Raw genomic sequence first — 19,514 nt, 5'->3', positions numbered from 1 at the left:
TTTCTGCAAAATGGAAGTGAGATTTTGAGATTATGTTGTAACTAAAGGGGTAGAACTAAGTCACCAAGCCATATCAGCAGCCTGGTATAGAGCTCGGATATAGGAGACGTGATGTGCAGGAGGTTCGGCGACCTTTCTTTTGTTGCTGGGATGAGTTGGCAATACTATAACACATAAAGTGAAATTTAAGATGTTTCTTTGTTTGGTTCAAATGCAGCCTACTGACAAAGTAAGAAATAACAAAATGCAACCTCAGATGGTTCTGAAAATGTTGGCGTGCAAAGTCCTTATCCCGTAGGACTCTGACTTTTATTGAATGGATTGTATGCTATATTCCATAAGCCTCAGAAAAGAGGCTATCCATTTAGACCAAGATACAAGTTGGCAATGGGGTTTGACAATCCAATGGATAAAGCACGTAACAGTCTACAACAGAAAAATACTTTGAAACGAACTGTGCATTGAAATTGAAAATTTACTCTTTTTAGAGCCATGTGGTGTGAATGTTTTGTAAGCCAGATTTTGATTGGAAGATCAACCTTTACTTTTACAAATGGTTGTGGAAAAACCAAGGGAAAACCAACAAGAGTGTGGGTACTATAACATCCCAAAAGAGAACTGTTTACCACTTTCTATTCACAAACTCTACTAAAACATTTAAAGAAGCAGTTTAACGCTATTATTAAATAACATATATTCGCTTTGTACAAAGCCATTTATTTATGTCATTACATTTGAACTCTATGGTGATATTTCAGTGTCTGGCTCAGTGCTACTGAGTGGTAGAGGCCCAATAAATGTTGTCAGCTTACCTCCTGGTTAAGTCTTTGACCATCATATATTGCAATTTTATTATCTGCTTGATATTGACCATTCCGCCCTTTAAGTCTGTGTCTGAACTGAATATCTGATTGATATTGGTGACTGTTGCATGTGCAGATCACCAATCAAACTGATGTGGTGCAAATAGATAACATTTATTAGCATTTTTAAATTTTCTTTTGATCTTTTTGTAATGGTTGACTAACTCCATGTAAACTACTTATGAGCTGTTGATGATGACAATGTATTATCAATTTTAGCAGTAAAAACTATACTTTGACCTTTCATAGAGGGATAGATAATGGTATGTTTGGACAAAATGAAATAAAAAGAATTAATATTAAAATAAAATAAATTAAGTGAACTGCATATTTTAGGGACAATACCGTAATTTTGTGTGCACTTAAGTGCATTTGGTGCTGTGCTGCCCTTCAAAGGTAGACTCAGTTGTGGAGCATCTGCTGAGAGCCTCTAGGTACACACCACCATTGACAAAGTAGTCTGAGTTCTGCATTTTTAGACTTGTAAGCAGGTCTTTTTACTGATTTTTTCATAGAGATCTTAATGCCTTCTACCATTGTTTACCTCTTTTAGGAAACTCCAACTACTTAATCATTTTAAGGAAGCAAAATCCACTGCAACTAATACTCAAGAGAACCAAACTTGTAGTGTCAACTGTCAGGGGCTTGCATGTTGTGTTGGGCATCGAGACGAGGTGACGAGTGGCAAACTTGGTGTGCAATTAGGGATTAAATATGCCTTCAAAACTGTCAATAGTGGATAGTGCATCTCCTGGTGGGGTAACTGCTGTGTTGGAGAGTCTTCAATACCTACGGGTCTTGATAGGCATGAGGAAACATTGGATGGATTTCCACCCTATCACTCTGAATGCCATGGCAAATGTAAACTGTTGATTAAAGCTTGTAAGGACCGATACCGAGTGTAAAGAGTTGGGGGCCCTTTCTAAGTCTGCTATGTTTCAAAAGACAATAAAATGAGACATGATTGACCGTTGCAGATAATAGGGCCTATTCAGAAAGTCACATTGGAATACGTGCAATATAATTCTCCTCCAGTGTCTTTTGTTTTCCATATTATTGTATGTCTTTGTGATTGGCCTCAAAGCATCTAAAATGGGAATGTTTATATACAAGTCATAGAAATAGAGAAGACTTTGCCCTTTTACCAATACACAGCTGAGCATTTCGGTTAGATGCCCATAGACAAATTCGAGTGCGTAAATGCGTCCTGCTTTAGTACTACTTCTCGTACACATGAATGCATTGTGAATCAGCCCTAAAATATTTCTTGGCATTATCTGATGTACTACTTCAGCTGCTTTCCGCACAATACCAGTGCGCCTGAACTAAGGAACAATCTTCCAACTTTTTCCTATATTGGCAATTATTTTTGCCTCTCATAAGCACACGTTATTCAATATTGGATGCATTTAGTAATAGCTAGAATTAGAACCCATGATGGTCACTTCAGCTCATTCGTTCTTGATGAGGCAAGACAAGGCACCAAACATTTCTGAAGATGTCCGCATATACGTACGCTCACTTTGCTTTTACGTCTGTCACCCATTTCCTTCAGCAGTGCTTGGAACGCCTTTGAGATTGAACTTCTTGAATTTGAGCGGAATGGCCAACGTTTGCCACTGCTGGTGTCCGGATGTGGAGCAAAAGAAGGGTTTTTTGAATTGCATTACCATGGATTGCAAGAAAACAAAAGGGGAGGTTTACATGATTGGATTATTCTCAACTCCAAGTTATAACTGTAGGCACATTCCAATTTTTCTCAAATCCAAGTTATAACTGTAGGCACATTCCAGTCCATGATCTTCTTCCTCTTCCTGCTGTTACAAACAAGAACAAAGTAACCAAAACAAACAGTCCAGCTCAACTGGTTAGGCTGTGTTTCTCTAAATGAGAACACAAGCAACCCCAAAGTGTGTTTGTGCCCTGCTGGTCCTCAACACTGAGATGTTGCAGGAGTCCCTATGAAACAGTGAAATACTGGAACCATGTCTAGGCATGCAAGGGGCACCTTGATGCGAAAATCTAAAAAGTAGCGGCTGGAATATAAATCTTAAACGCTGGTAGCGACTCGGGGTGCATTGTTAGTGGGTGAGGTAGTTAACCACCCTTAGCTCAATATTTTCTGTAAGTGTTTGATCTCAAGAAGCTGCCATGATCTAACTAGAAATACAGCAAAGGGTTTTCATTTTCGGTGCAGGGGGATTTTAAAAATGGCACTTCATATAGTGTGCAAAAATCATTGCACCAATCCTGTCCTTCTTTTACGATTGTGCTGTTGTGGTTATGTTGTCTTCCCAGTTATGTTGTCTGTTGTCCTCGCGTGCACCTGACAACTCCCTATGCCTTTTGGAAAAGGATTGTTAGACGCACTGAAAAACAATGAGGAGCTAAGCAGATTAAAGGCTATTATGCTCCTGTGTGTCGAGAGCAGCTAATTTCACACTGTTTACTTAGACTTCATCGCAGCCTCTAATTACACCAAATTACTGTTAATTGGAAAAAATATAGCGAGTGGGGGATTTAATGTAGTCCTTATTTTAAACAGTTGCTAAATTTTGCAGTTGATAAACTCAAGAAAAAGTGTCAACAGTGAACGCAGTGAGACCCGGTAGGTCTTGGCCCGTGCAACCTGTTAACTTTGCCTATGCTTTTTAGGTCGAGCCTAAGGCATTGCTTTAGCAATGCTTGTTGCGAGATTAAAGTAAGGGCTTTGAAAAGTGCACCCAAAATGCGGATTGGGTACAGTGCATGTGAGCCGGGCGCGTGCATATTGCACACCATTGGCATCAGACTTCAAAGGAAGCCGCTCCCCACCACGCAATTCCGCTCCCCCGCCCCTATCACGCAATGCCGAGAGCGTGTTGTAGAACATATGGCTTACTTTCCATTAGCATTGGTCCCCTGCCCCACTCTCCTCCCTGTCAACACTCGCCCAGCCCCACTCTGTCTCTCATTGTACAGCCCCCTTCCCCCCCGGCCCCCAGTTCACTACACTCACTATTTTCCCCAGCTCTCTCGCTTTTCATTCTCTCCTCTTTCTTCTGATCCACCCCTCCTCCTACTCACATCGCCATATTCATTTTTACCCCACCTCTTTACTTCATTACTCCCCCTTCCTCTCTCCCACCCCTTCCCGCTCCCTTTCTCTCCGTGGGACGCCCCCACCCCTGTTCCCCACACCTTTCCTTTCCCCTTAGCCCCTGCCGCACTCCTTCCACTCCCCTCCCCTCTCCTCACCTGCCGTCCCTCCCATTCCCTGCTCCAGCACATCTGTTTCAAATCTTCGAGCTCTGCCACGGCTGGAGACAAACCTGCGCCTGTTTTCGGAACCTAAAAAGGAATTTTACCTCTTTCCCGGATACAATGTACTTTTAAAAAAAAAAAAGCAAAATTAACAATGTGTCTTAAACTCGAGAACCTTTTCAGGCTCCTCTTTTAGGAGATGTCCAAATGTTTGCCAGTGGAATGTTTCCTCAAGATACTTTCACAAAAAAAAAAGATATTTTATTCTCAAAGCACAGTCTACAAACGCTGCGCAGACTTTCTCAAAAAACAACCGCAATGTCCGACAATAATTAATTAATGCTGTTTTTCTATAGCATCTGTATTGTTCTTTGAGGCAACTTCAGTGCGCTTTGCACAGTACATAAATTAGGGAAGAATTAACAGTGTGTGCTCAAATTAGGCAAGAATTAACAGCGTGTGCACAAATTAGGCAAGTATAAACAGTGTGGGCACCAATTAGGCTAGAATTAACAGCGTGTGCCACTATATTTTTCTGTTTGTCAAATAAACTTACATCCTAGCACGAAATGTTAAAAGCAAACTAAACAGTGACATGCTCTCTTTAGGAGTCTTGCTTTAGCTCTTCTCTCTCTGCCTATCTGTCTCCATCCTGTTTGTTTTTCTCTCCGCAAATCTTTCTTTCTCTCTCTCGACGTTCCCACTTTCGTATTTCTTTTTCTTTCTCTTTTTCCTGCTATCATTCACCCTTCCTCGGTCTTATTCTGACTCTCTCATGATCCTTTTCGCTCTCCCTTTTCCTCTCGGTTGTTCTTCCTCTTTTTCTTTGCATTTTCCTTTTTTCTCACTATATTTCCATCCTTTGCTATTTCTCCTTTTCTTTCACTGTCTCACTCCCTCCTTATCACTTTCTCTCTCACTCTCTCTTTGTGCCAATCTCATGTCGAGGAAGTTAGCAGGAATGATTTGGCCATTTCTGCTGCACATGTTCGGATCCGGGGAGGAGGGGGGGGGGGTGTAAATCTACAGTTTACTAGAACATCCCTAGGCCATTCTCTCTCTGATCCTCCTGTTTTTAAGTATTACATTCTCTGACGTTACTATAATTCTGTATGCTTTTTCACTGACTTGAGAACGTCAACTTTTTTTCTTAAAACCTGCCAGCAAAATTAACCTTGCTTCCGTGCTTGATTCCATACGAGGCCGCCTCCTATATTCTAGCTTTAAATGCCACCTCAAGGTAATGGTGTCCTCTTTGTGCTCTTCCGGTTTCTGAAGAGCAAAAACGAATTTGATAGGTATTTGCAATCCTTATTTTGTAGCTATCTACCTCTTTCTGTGCTCAGATGCACTAACGAGGCATGCCTTGGCTACCTCATACCATTCTATCTTGTTCTGGTTCACCAGCAGATCCATACCCTCTTCAGATTTTCAAAATGGATTTCCATCTCATTGGATTTCTACGTTGTATGCTCTTGAAACACTCTATCAAATTGGCGAGGGTTTCACCTTCTTAGCAACAGGTTCATGAACAGCCTTTATTAATACAAAAATAAATAAACTTGGACACTATAGTATCGGTCAATTACAGGCCTATGTCTCTCTTTTGTTTCCTACTAAGATCTAGAAAGCCATTGGTAGCCAATTGACTGGCTTCTTGGAAGACCCCCTTTTTTAGGACAAATCTCAATCGATTTTTAGGTGACACAATAGCACGGAGAGGACACTGTTAGCAGGCTATCTATCTATCGCCATCACTCTATCTATCGATCACCCTCACTCTATCTATCTATCTATCTATCTATCTATCTATCTATCTATCTATCTATCTATCTATCTATCTATCTATCGCCCTCCCTCTATCGATCTATCTATCGCCCTCACTCCATCGATCTATCTATCGCCCTCACTCCATCGATCTATCTATCGCCCTCACTCCATCAATCTATCTATCACACTCACTCTATCTATCTATCTATCGCATCACCACAACATCACTGAGCACCACCACAGCATCACTCAGGGGCACCACAACATCACTATGCGCTATTACAGCATCACTGAACGCTACAGCATTACTCGTCGCCACCACAACATCACTCGTCGCCACCACAACATCACTCAGGGCTACCACAGCATCAATCTCTGCAACCATTCAACAACAACTGGTTCAAATATGTTTTCTCAATGTTTCAAGCTTTATTACAAATGTCACGAATAGATGTTAATATTTCTCTTCTGTTCTTGGATTTTGGTAACAATAAAATACACTGAACATAATCTTCACAAAAGTTATTAACAAAAGGTTAAGCTATTGCCATTATAAATTACAATAACTTTTATTTAAGTATTAATTATTTTAAAAAAAATCCATTGTTATTTGTAATGTCAATACATCTAAGTCACGTAAATACAACACATATTGTATTACAAATGCTATAGGTGTTACATTTGCGAAAGTTGAAACCCTTGGCATTGTAATTGAGTAAGCTATTAATTTTGCTATTTTCAAAATCAACACCTAAATAAAAAATTTGTCATTTACAATACCAATAGCTCAAACTTTCCTAATGCGTGACCTATTGATTGCAAATGCTTGTTTGGGTAGATAGCTGCCGTAAATAAAATTAAGTGCTTGGAACTAACACTGTTTCATTCAATTCGAATAACAGCTATTCATTTTGTGATCTCCGCTGCCTAAAGGTTGCAACAGCTAGCAGTTAAGACTTACTACAGGAAGTAGGAAAGGGAACGAGAACGCAGATACAGTATGACACAGGAATCACACTTTATAAGATCAATACCGGTCCGAGTTTTCTTGAAAAGGGCCAGATTTTGAGGATGGGATTAAATAATACACCACAACCCTAAAATTGTGCTCTGCAACTCAGTCCGCCCCACCCCCCAACAAACATCTGCTGAAGTCTCTGTACACGCAAAGTGACTTTACATGTGCCAAGTGTCTCTATGAAGTACATACAGAAAAGGGATGAATGAGAAGCTTGAACTAATCACTGGAGGTCCCAGTCCATCATTCTTTTGCACACCAGGTTCCCTCAGTTTCGACCCATCCTTATGGCCTGGCAGTTCCGGCTGGACCGTTCCTGTTGGGCTAGGATCAAGACTGATTTGCATATAGCTGGGTCCAATTGTGGTGGCATGCTGGTTGAAAAATGATGGAATGGGATGCAGCACGAGTGACTGTCCGTGGCTGAGATAAATTCAGGCATCCATCCATCACCTTATCGTTGCTGTAAGTGCATGTAAAGTGTCCTGCGAAGTAATAATTGAAAGTTAAATACCCTGCTCAATCTCACCTAAGTGGCAACCTAGTATAATCAAAAGGTTTTTAACTCCTGGGCAAGTATTTAAATTCAAACTTTCCAGGAAATGTTCACATGAAAATTCACTCCCATGTATCTCTCCCGAGCCCCCTCACTCCCTTTTTATTGGGACATAAAGACAAAGGACGCTGCTGTCATTCAGCAACCCCCGCCCTCTCACTTTGAGATTAACCTTAGGCTGCCCGTCTTTGGCAGTCTCTACAACTCTGAGCACTTAATGGCGTCCAGCACTTGCACTGTTCTGTTCTGAATATGTGACATTACAACGCATGCCATTACATCGCATGCCATTGCAACGCAAAACTTTACCCCGACTTTCTGTCGTGGAACAGCTGGAAGTTGGAATAGACACATTTTCTATTCCAACTCCTGTGTGTGCAACAGTTGGGAAGGTGTTGGAGTTGAATCCAACACCTTCTACTCAGTGCTGCAGACCTTTTGTGATGCAACGGCATGCGAAGTATTGGCATGCGTTGTAACGGTTGTGTTGAAAAGGCTGTTTCCCGTTCTTGAACCTTGTCTGTACCTTTCCACAAAGTTGTACTCACTAACAAACCATGGCACAAAGTCTCCTGCCTTCAACTTCAGGGCTCAAGGAGGTCCGAAGGAGGGACACACACAGACAGTAAATGATTACAAGCACAAATAAAGTTTGTCATTATTGCAGGTGGAAGAAAAATTCCATCTGAGTGATAACTATGTAGCTATAACAATGTTTATTGTTAAGAAGAGTTTAGCTAATTGTCTACATTACCTATTGGACCTATTGTTAAAAAACCAGTTTGGAGATGTTCCCCTACTAAGAATAACAGCAAATGCTGGTTTAACTCTGCAACACATGATAATATTTATATCACTATAATTTGGCAACTTTTCATGGAAGACATAAAAAAAAATACCAGTGTGTTTGTTTTGTGTCTACATAAGCATTTAAAATACAAAACTGTCATACTAACATGGCCACCATAAATTCAACAATCAAGTTGTAGTCTGTCCTGTTTCTACTCACAAATAAGCTCTTACTGTAATAGGCCTGCCTTGTTCAGTGTTTTCCCTCTATGTTCTTTCTAGCATCTCAGCTGTTGCGGGTGCCATCTTGGAATTTAATTTTATATCCCAATCTAAGATGGCGTCTCCCTGCTGTTGCACAGTAGCTTCCCTAACAAGCATGGCCACCAGCTTCTTCTTGTGGTTGTGCTTCCTTTTCCGGGTCATTTTCTTGTATATTAGGTATGCTGTCGAGCAGGAGAATGCGTTACACCATTTCTAGTTGCTCCTTGTACGCTCCTGTATTGCCAGTTTCTTTCCTACTGCTATTAACCAGTTCTTATTTCCTGCTGGACCAGGATCCTCCAGCTCTGGACTCTTGGATCTTCTTTCTGAGTCCATCATTTTCTGATTCATTGTCTGGAGGTCATTGGTGCCATCAGCTGTTACCTCCACCAGACATGGTTCATTTTCAAGGGCACTTCCCAACAGATGTTTTTGTGCCTTTACCCGATAAAGTGGCTGCGGAAAGGGATAACTTATTCATCATAATGAAGATTTCCTGGATTGAGGTACGCCTGTCGTGTACAGCCATTGACAGAGATTCCCCATTCAAAGCATGCAGCACGAAGACTGAGCTGCAGCATCCAAACAGAAGAATTCTTGTAGAAAAAATGCCCTGAAAAAGTGTCACACACCAATAGGAACCTTTCAGACACTAAAGGAACTGAACTGAGCAAGCCAGAAAAAACATTTCAAGGTGGCCAGATGTAAACATTTAAATAAAAAATGTGTGGGGGAAAGAGAGTAGTGGGAAAATGAAGGGGAAATAACACGGAGAGTGAGGGATAGTAAAGGAAGAAGAAGCACACAGGGAGAGAGGCAGGACAAACACAGCAATATGGAATAAAGTAATTACAACAGTAGGAGACAACTGAGATAGACAATCAAGCCATCCAGCCACCAGCAATGGGCTTACCTAAAGTCTTCACTCTTTATATTGGAAACAATAAATCTAGCCTACAGACTGCTAAAGCTGTCTGCAGCCCAGACCTAATGAGAGAATACTTTCTGCTGTCTTTGCCTTTTTTCCTCAGTTTTGCATTATTGATGTGGATGTCTCATCGACTCATTGTTCATGGGTCATTCGCCGAGTCCTTGTTAACGCACCTGTTTCTTCACAGGGAAGATGTTGTGTGAGAGGTTAGTTTTCCAATTAAATCGACTTAAAAGGTTTGTTAAAATTATCGCCTTTTTATCGGCAGGAAACTGCCGATAAAACGGCGATAATGGGCTTGATAATATGCCCTTGTTAATTCCAATAGAAGCCCATGTTCTGATGTTAACATGGGCTTCTATGGGAATTAACAAGGGCGTATTATCAAGCCCATTATCGTCGTTTTATCAGCAGTTTCCTGCCGATAAAACGGCGATAATTTTAACACCGGTCCTTGATCATATGCCCCACAGTCTTTAATGTAGGCCACCCGATGTTGTAGTGATCGCCAAATTAGGCTAAATGTCAGTACCCCTGGGGCCCCCAAACACTTTAATTGTCTGTTTCAGTGTTTCCCAAACTTTTTATAACCACGACCCAGATTTTAGAATGACAAGCTTTCATGACCAACCTAGGTTCACTTAATAAGATGTGGGCCATTTTTAAATGTAACTAAAGCATCGCCTGGTAGCGCACTGTTATTCACAGACAGCACATTTTTCATTATAATTGCCGCTGCATTTGCAGAGAGAGACAGTTTTACTGATAAAACTATATTGTACACAAATGATAATGTGTGCAAATCGGGTTTCCTTAAATATTTATTATTTATGCATCACCAGGTAAAGTATTTTGATTTGAATATTTGTTTCCATCACACTTCACAGTTAAAGTTTAAAAACATAATGACATCGTACAGCCTTTCCTTTCACACTCTTTGTAACCTAGCAAGATTGTCACATAATTCACTTTACTTCTCTTTCTGGGACTGCAAAATTTGAAGGGTCTGTAAACCCTAATCCCCGTGTTCTAAAACATAAGCAGCAATTTGCAGAACACATACCCTGACATTTGACCTCCGTATTTGAAGCACGCAAATGGGACCCCTTTATTTATTGCTAGGACTTTGGTGACCTACCAGTGATTCACGACCCACTGTTTGGGACACACTGACCCTATTTCAAACATTGTTTTCATACCCCAGACAAGTACTTGACATTGAACCTTAACCCCTTGCCCGCGGCCGGAATTCCGCTCCTGTGCGGCACATTCCGATCGCGGGCGTGACGGCTCACGGCCGTCATCAGCACACGAGCACTGTGTGCCATGACGGACGGGAGCCGTCACCAGCATTCAAGGGGTTAAACCCCCATAGTGGTTCTCCACTGGTTTGACGTAACATCATTTTAAACACTTTAAAGGCCAGATTTACCAATACTGTGCATCAGATTTGGGTTACTTTTTTAACCCAAACCCAGTGCCTATTGTTGTAGTGGGATTTGAAATCCAACGCAAATCGCTATCTACATTGGATTGTAACCTGAAGTAACTCAAAGCTGTACAATGTGCTGCCTTGTATTACTTTGTGTCGGGGGCATTCCCTGGGTGGTGCATGGTTGTTACTATGCAACCACCCATGAGTTTTTTCTGCAAATCCCTATTTGAAAACAATTGTGTACGGGGATTTACACCAAAATACAATGCCTCGTTGAGGCAGGTAAAACAGTAGAAATATTGCAAGTTATATTTGCAAGTGTGCTGTAGAATACGGCACACATTCAAAGTGGAAAATACTTTAAATCATATTTTTGTTTACCAGAAGAAATCTTTTCCAGTAAAACAACTATGCTTCACACAATGCAGACATCCTTGCACTATGGCTCAACGGTGGCTGTGTTTAGCCAACAACGTACTATGGTGCAACGTGCAAGATGGCCTCCGTTAGCGCACGACAGCCAAAAGTGCGCCATTGCAGAGAGAGAGCACAACATCCCCGCATTTTTGTAGATGTGGCTCTGTTCTTCTTTCTCCTGTTTAAGTAACACAGCAACTTTACTTGCTGCACTGTATTGTGCGAATCTGGCCCCGAGTATTTTTAAATGTCACACAGCCTACAACCACTGACCTAACATTAACAGGTTTCGGGGAGGTTTACTGTTCCCTCTTGCACCATGGCCTTGCTACCCTAATGAAACTCTATGCTGGTGTGTGCCTTTTCCCTGCCACTGCTTTATGATTCTGTTAATAAGAACCTCTCCTGTGCATGGAGATGGCAGAAAAATGCAAGCCTACCAAGAAACAAATGTTAATAAGGGCATGCCCATAAGCCAAATAAAAAGACACACTCTGAATTAGGCCTTGTTAGACCTGGACAGTCCATCGAGAACTAGGCCTTGTCTCCAGTCTCCTCATGACGGTGCCACAGGGTGAGTGACAGTGGTACACAACTAACAACCGAAGCCTCACAAACCCTAACACAGGAGCCTCCCATCCATTCAATGGAGTACATACTGATCCTTCCCAAGAGCTGCATTTTTGAAGAGTTAAGCAAGTCTGCTCAAGAGAACACTGCCTAATCCTGCCTGTCACTAAAGTTTGCGTGTTAAAAATTATATACATTGGTATCTATCATCATGTGGATGTTTTTCACTTCTGGGTCCTGAGTGGTGAAGACGCCTGCAGCTTCACTGTTGATGTCTTTGGAGTCTGGAGCTACTCTGTAAAAAAAAACTAACGTTGTTGATAGGTACCAGTGTTCAAATCTGTTTAGAACATCCGTTCTTATTCATGCGTTCTATTGTCTGATGCATTTTGTTTTTAACAATGGTTTATGACTAAAGTCGGTAAACAAATTTTCCTGGGCTTGAAGAACATGTTTTTCCAGTGGATGTTGCTTTCCTATTAAAGAAAAGGTTGAAGCTCAGAGTGGTGGAGAGCTGTTCTCTGTGCTATTCAGGTTCATGAAAACGCTCTCAGATTAATCTTTAGTTCACATCAGAATTCAGTACATTTCAATAACGTGAAGCACAGTAGGCTGCACAAGGAAGACAGAAAGTAGTTTCAAACCAGAATGTTTTATTAAAGGATTAGCAAATTTACAAATTCAAATCATCAAGTTAGTTATTAAGTAATAATCCGTTCCAAATGCATTAGTCACTGCAGAGTTCAAAGGAATGCAAAGTCATAAAAGCAAAGACAAACTATTATAAAGTTGTCCCAGCTGAAAATTGTATAGTCATTTATCCTATAAAGAGAGCTGCCCCCTCTACTAAGCCGGGGAGAGGTTCTGCTTACAAACCTCGAAAAAGGGTTTTGGCTTGGAGTCAGACAAGGAAGCTTGACAGAGAATCTTTTGAGAGCGCATCCATATTGCATTAGCTTAAATCGAACAATTCTAACATTTGAAACACCTACTCGTGGCACCAATCAGGTTGCAGCACAAGCAGATCGCTAAGCACATTATTTTTTATTTTCATAATAAGGCTACTCTAAGCAATCTTCATACTTAAAGTTATCTGCAACATAATGAGATACATTGGACCAAGCTCCAATGGCACTTCAAGATAAAATATGTGGAATCTACTTCTTTTGGAATAACAAGTTAAGAAAACAAGATGGCAACCAGATGTTAGCCACTTTTAAATGTGCGTGCATTCGCTATGGTCAGTTTGGAGGAGTAAAAAAACATACTCCATACATTTGCATGTTACATGCTAATGTCGATATAATTGCAGAACAGTTAATTATCACAAAAACTGTGTTCCAAAGCCATTGTCCATTGCTGTAATCTCACACTGTAGGACAACAAGGGCCACTATGCACTGGTGTGACTTCACAGCAATGGAAACGTCTTTGTCGTTTCAGTTGAGGGACGCGTTTGGGAACATTAACACGTATGAAACAATAATGCATATATACTGGTAGACCATAAGCTGACTGCCACTGCTTCTGCTTCTCTTGAATCCACCCCTAATTTCCCTGCCCTTTGGGCTACCGCCTTCCGAAACTCTACCCCAATTTGCCGGATCACAGAGTAATTATTTTCATTTCCAGCACTAAATACAATGCAAAATGGAACATATACTTAAAGAAATAGCTAACTTAGCAAATACCCAACACTTCCACGGTTCCTAGATTCTAAGATGTGGCGTTACGGCCAGAGCCACCGACTTTGGAACTGGGGAACCAGGTTGGGGTCCCGGTGTCGGTTCCACATCCTAGGATTCAGGGCAAGTCACTTAATCTCCCCGTGCCTAAACAAAATATTTTTAGGTAAATTAACTTGGACCAAGTTTGCAACTATATGAAGATGCACAAATAAAATAAAATGATTACATCTGGGGTGACCAGACACCCAGTGGCATAGAAGAAGAAAGCAGCAGGCATGCTGTCGCTAACAACCGCAATGCCGTGCGCATGTAGACTCTGGTAAGCTCATGCTGTGCATGTGCAGGGCTCTTCGGGAGGTTTTCAGAAAGGTTACATGAATGATGTATGAAGCATTTAGATCAGAAAGCAGAAGAAGCGGTCTAAACGTTTGAGCAATGTTGCTGAATGAACCGTTCTCCTGCTGCGTCTACTGTGCTGTTTTAATTCACAGATGCTCCGTGACATGAGCCAGATAATCCTTCAGAAATAGAATTGAGGCTAAAATAAAAAATCCTCAGGGCCTGTGAATGACAGGAATATGAGTTGGAGGCATGCTATTTGAGAAATGCCAGCAGTTCTTCTATCCATTCTGATTCAGTGTGTACATTAAAGTATTTTAGTGCGGCCTAAGATACTATTTTTGTATATTGCAAAGGACGTTGTACTGATTGCAATTCATAATTTATCCATGTACATTGTTGCGCTTTCACTAGGGAGTCTAGGCATTGGGGTCAGGCCAGTCTTGAATTACAGAGGCAATGGTTTCTGTTGTTTCATGAAAGAGCTGAGCTTGGGGAAAGGTTAGGAGAGATGTCGGTGGTGTAGGGGGTCAAGACGATGAACCTATCACTATCGCAGATGATATACTGGCATATCTTTAAGACCCCATCAGGGAATTGGAAGCTGTCCTCTCAGGATTTGTTCAGTTTGGTGAAGTCTGGCGTCTTGGAATGAATAGCGTCAGTTCCCATTTATTTCCATTTATGGACAGACCAGTTGGGGATGCTATGGGGTAACAAGAGTGGGGTGTAAAGTGGTGTCTTTTTTCTGGAGTCAGCTTCCAATATTGGCGATGGGCAGGGATACACTAACAAAAATAATGGTGGTCCTAAGATTTTTAAAGTTGTTAACCTATATATCAGTGGTGTTATCCCGCAAATCTATTCATGAACTAAACACTTTTATTTCTGAAATAATTTGCAACAAAGATTGGAGGAAAGTGGCCCTGGAAATGCTCCCCATTGTGGATAGTGAGTGTGCTCTGTCTAGAGCTTCTTTTCTGGCAGCAATTGGTAGCCCAGTGGATAGAGAAATGCGTACGACTGCCTTGATTTTGAAAGCTCTTGCATCAACCTCAATAGCGTTCATTCTTTTTTTTTTAAATATGCACCTGCGGGTGGTGGAGGGCCTTGAACTACCTCAGCAGGGGCAGCTGGGGCAGGGAGACCTAGGCGGTGCTGTGTGGAGGGGAAGCAACCTACCTGGCAGGGTCAAGGGTCAGTCCTATGAACTTGACGTGTTTTTTTGATAAAAAGCAGATGTTAGTAAAACTGAAAATATAGTATGCAACAGCATCAAAATAGGTTCTGGATACCTCACGTAAAAATCCTGGCTAATATTAGAGGGCTGATTCATAAGAGCCAGCTAATAAAGTTGGAAATTTGCTGCCATAGGATTACTAATGCATTTGAAGCAAGTATCTAACTTTTCAGTAATTCAAGAAGAATCCAAGAAGTACTCCTGGAAATATGCACCAGTAGTAGATTGTAAAGCGTAAGTTTGCTCATACACACACAGATCAGCATTTGAATATTTAACTATTACTCGCATGGGATCCTTATCTCTAGGCCGTCTTTGAATTTATATGAGTTTTCTTCCCAGGTCTATCCTGCAAAAATGGAAAATTGTCTACAAGTGCCATATGAATGATGGTAACCTTTTTTGGCAGGTATACCCACCATGGAATTTTCCAAGACCAGGCCTAAATCTTTATTTACCATTTTATCATACTTGAGAAAGTTGCTGATTTGCATGTGCTGTTAATCATGGTACTGTTTGCCTGTCTTGATTCTTTGTGTCAGAATGTACCCTAAAGATGTCTTTTTGTGAACATTAGTCAAACTTAGATTTTGACCCGAGAGCTTTCATTTTATGCAAAACATGATTTCTATGTGGTTTTACGTACAGTTTGTTAAAACAGTACATACTGTATTTTGATTGCGACATCTGTGTCATCAGTAGAACGGTGAGTGAAATATGGGGTACAAGTGAGATCGAAGTATGGAAAATCAGCCGGGATATTATGAGAGAGATGAAGGAAAAAAACGCCTTAAAGGATTTGAGTAGCATTATAAAAATGACGTGAGGGAAGTGACATTTTTTGTGAATGCAAAATGAAGTCTTAAAACTGAAGAATTTAATGTTTACACCATGTCAAACATATCAAGTTGATTAGCCAATCACAGAACTTGTGTGGTCCAAAATCCCGATGTCCTCTCAATTTTGAAGAGAGTAAAACAGTATATTGTGAACATTCTTTGAAGAAGCTTCAAGGGAGAGAGTTGAAATTGATTATCTGGTGCTAAAAGGAAGGATTTCACATTATTTATGGGAGAAGTGAATTGGAGAAAGATGAGAACCATTTAGTCTCAGTCCCAGGACTGAAATCAATTGAAAGAAATTGATTGCAGTGATACTTTTCTAGGTGATAGATTTTCACATTTACTTAGTAGTCTCCCAGCGCACGTGTATTGGTAGCAGTTGTCTCAAGTGTAGTAGCATGGTTTGGATACCCATCATCTGTAAATGTAATCATAATCGCAGTACAGTAATGATAGGACACACAATCATGAGATGTGGTGGTACTGAAAATAGAAACAGCCATCAAGATCAAAGGTAAGCCGAGGCAAAGTGGTACCAGGGAGGTTAAGCAGACGTTGCACTTTTAGAAGGAACAGCCTTTTTCTTATGTACCAATGCATTCTGTAGGCTACTTAATTAGACTTTGCACATCATGAAGGGAGGGGAAAATGCATTGTTGTAATAAATGAATTAATTATGGTATTCATTATTAATTGTCCGTTATCGTTAATATGACAAAAGAAAGAGCAGCAGACACACCTAACCTGTTGTTTCCCCAAAAATGTGTTCATGATTCCATACTATGTTAAACTGTGTGCAGTCTCTGCAGACACCTGCTGCCAAGATGCCACCCTAAGTAAAGGTTAAATCAATGAAATGAGATTCAGAGGTGTGCCACGTTTGTATCATTATAAAAAGTCCAAAATATATTCAAAAAGTTAATACTAATAAATGTAAATATTCTCTTTATTTTATTGTTCTTTAAAATGCTTCATACATACACAGCGAGGACAGCTAACGTGGTTCGGCCATACACAGATTGACTTCTTCAGGGCACAATAGTAGTAGAGGATTCAATTAAATAATAATTTCCCGGAACATCAACACAATTTCCATATCTGGTTCAATTGTAGTTAGAGATATAGGTCATCCTCGAGTATTCAATCCACTATGTCACCACAATATAATCTTCCTTTCAATTCATTAGTCCGTGTTCATTAGTAGCCTTATCCTGAATTAATCTTGTGGAATATGTGGGTTAATCAGCACATTACAAAGCACTACAATTAGTGCTAAACAATGAAACCGATCCTTCTCGTCTCGGCCCACAACTCTGAAAAAAACAAATGTACACAATGGTAAAAAAACACAAAAGCCCACAATGCTGAAAAAAAACGAAAGGCTCTCACAGCAGGATGACCTATATCTGTAACTACAATTAAACCACATATGGAAATTGTGTTGATGTTCTGGGAACGTCCGGGAACGGATTATTTAATAGAATCCTCTACTTCGATTGTGCTCTGAAGAAGTCCATTTGTATTTGAACGAAACGCGTTGGCTGTACTCCAGTGTATATGTGAAGCCTTTTTAAGAAAAATAAAATAAAGAGATGATTTACACATATGATTAATAATTTTTTAATATGTTTTTCACTTTTTATAACAATACAAACGTGGTGCACCTTTGAATCCCATTTCATTGTCTTTTTTTGTTTGGTTTGTGTTTTTATGTAACTGAAAAATCCAGATAAAATATATACTACATCAAAAAATAAATAGAATAAACTATGAAAATCCATTTGAAAAAGAATCTAATTTTTTTTAAATGAGACATGTTTCATAAGTGATACCCCTTTCTTTAGTTCAACATAAGTACGCTATGATTCCAACTGGTATATTTACATGTTATGTCAGTATATTATATGACAATGTAGAAGGCTAGTTTGTAAGCTTTCATGGGAAATTACACTTCTAACTAATTCCAAAGTATTTTTTTGTGACCTACCTTGTGCTTTGACCATATTCCACCATGAACCTAATGACTTTCTGCATGATACTATTTAGCAATAGACAAGGCAATTGTGACTATACTTTGTTTTTTCTTTTTTCCAGAGATTTAATACCTATAGTTGCTGCTTTGGAATATAACCAGTGGTTCACAAAGCTGTCTTCCAAGGATCTTAAATTGGTAAGTTATTAAAGCTAAATGTTAATAATAATTTAACGCTATCACCATGCATTATAAGAAAAGCTTATCAGTATGGATCAGTTTACCTTGATGTTATAGAAATATAGTAAAATTAGAGGAGTTACTTGAAAATCTTTTCTTAAGTTATATTTTAATCTTTGATTGTATTTGAATATAGATCGTCATATTTAGGTATAAGGAGATGAGGAAAGCACTTTTAAAAAATAGGATGAAAAACTATGCAGGTGTTTATGCTTCACCCTTCTGACTTGTTCTCTTTAGAAAATGTGGGCTCTTGATGCTTCCTCTTATTGGACCTTTCAGAACTTTTCTCACAGTGGGGTCAAGTATCCCAACTTCCTTCAATAAACCTTTCCTTATTGTAAACTGCTTTTATTATTTTTTTATTATTTTCTGGCCACCCTCATGCTCAATATATTTGAAGGAGTTATGGCCCAGTTTGTGGGAGGGAAGTAACAGAATATGTGCCAAATTACAGGCAGATCAGTAAATTCAAAATGGAGTGTAAAAAACGCGAATTTGGAGCTGTGCCAGTCCACTGACATGCAGTTATCTTATGTTTATTTGCTATACCACCACTTCAGCCTAAGTGTTGGTAATACCACTGAATATGATCTTGGAACCACCATATCACATGCAGGAAATCTGCTTCAGTGTTACCATATTTCTATTCTAACATGTAAACATGTTTTAATTGGCAAAATAAACCTCTTTAAATTGGGGAGGAAAATCTGGGTAAAGATGCTGTACATCCTCATTAGATGTATGTTTGCAGGGCCTCCACACAGTTGGTGGAAATTTACACCACCAACATTGCTGGAAGCTCTGCAAACAGATGTGTAATTCACTATAGATCCACTATCAAACGCATCCATTTTGTCAGGAATCCTTCCGGTGTGTATAATGCTGCTGTACCCCACTGCAGGATGTGTATAAATATGACAGGGTTTCCTTTGCTAGCATTGCAAACCAGCAAAATGCTTGCCGAGTTGTCTTCAGCGAATGCTTGAAAGGGCTTACTGTGCGTGAACACGTACGTGACGTTCTCATTAGCCCCTTTGGTGCCGAACACGGGGAATCATAACAAAATTACTAAGGATTTCTGAGAGTCTCATGACTTTTGGAAGCTCTTCAGTCTTCAATGTTTTTGTTCCAGGGTTTCATAAATAACATCATACATTTACACTCTGGTGTGAAGCGGTTATTTACTCATTATATGACCATTGTCAATTGATAAGTACTGCCCTCAAAAAGTCTATTTTTAGGTGAAATGCATTGGCTGCATTTGTTTTTCTGTTTGAAGAAGGAAAGAATAAAAAAAAAGAAAAATTAAAGCAACAAATAACTCGTCTTGTTTCT

General features: G+C 40.0%; 1 protein-coding gene across 2 annotated transcripts in view; it reads left to right on the top strand.

Annotated features, from left to right (window-relative positions):
- Positions 1 to 19,514, top strand: part of CARMIL1 (capping protein regulator and myosin 1 linker 1) — a 994,750-nt gene that overhangs the window by 475,368 nt on the left and 499,868 nt on the right. For both annotated transcript variants that reach the window (XM_086965173.1, XM_086965172.1), the window contains exon 9: positions 18,059 to 18,134. In XM_086965173.1, coding sequence (XP_086821299.1) covers positions 18,059 to 18,134 — 76 coding nt within the window. The remainder of the gene's footprint in view (positions 1 to 18,058; positions 18,135 to 19,514) is intronic.

Source organism: Lissotriton vulgaris, chromosome 4_1, assembly GCF_964263255.1.
Source record: "Lissotriton vulgaris chromosome 4_1, aLisVul1.2, whole genome shotgun sequence".
Lineage (NCBI taxonomy): Eukaryota > Metazoa > Chordata > Amphibia > Caudata > Salamandridae > Lissotriton > Lissotriton vulgaris.
Note: the sequence above shows the minus strand (reverse complement) of the source record. Positions and strands in the feature narration are given on the sequence as shown.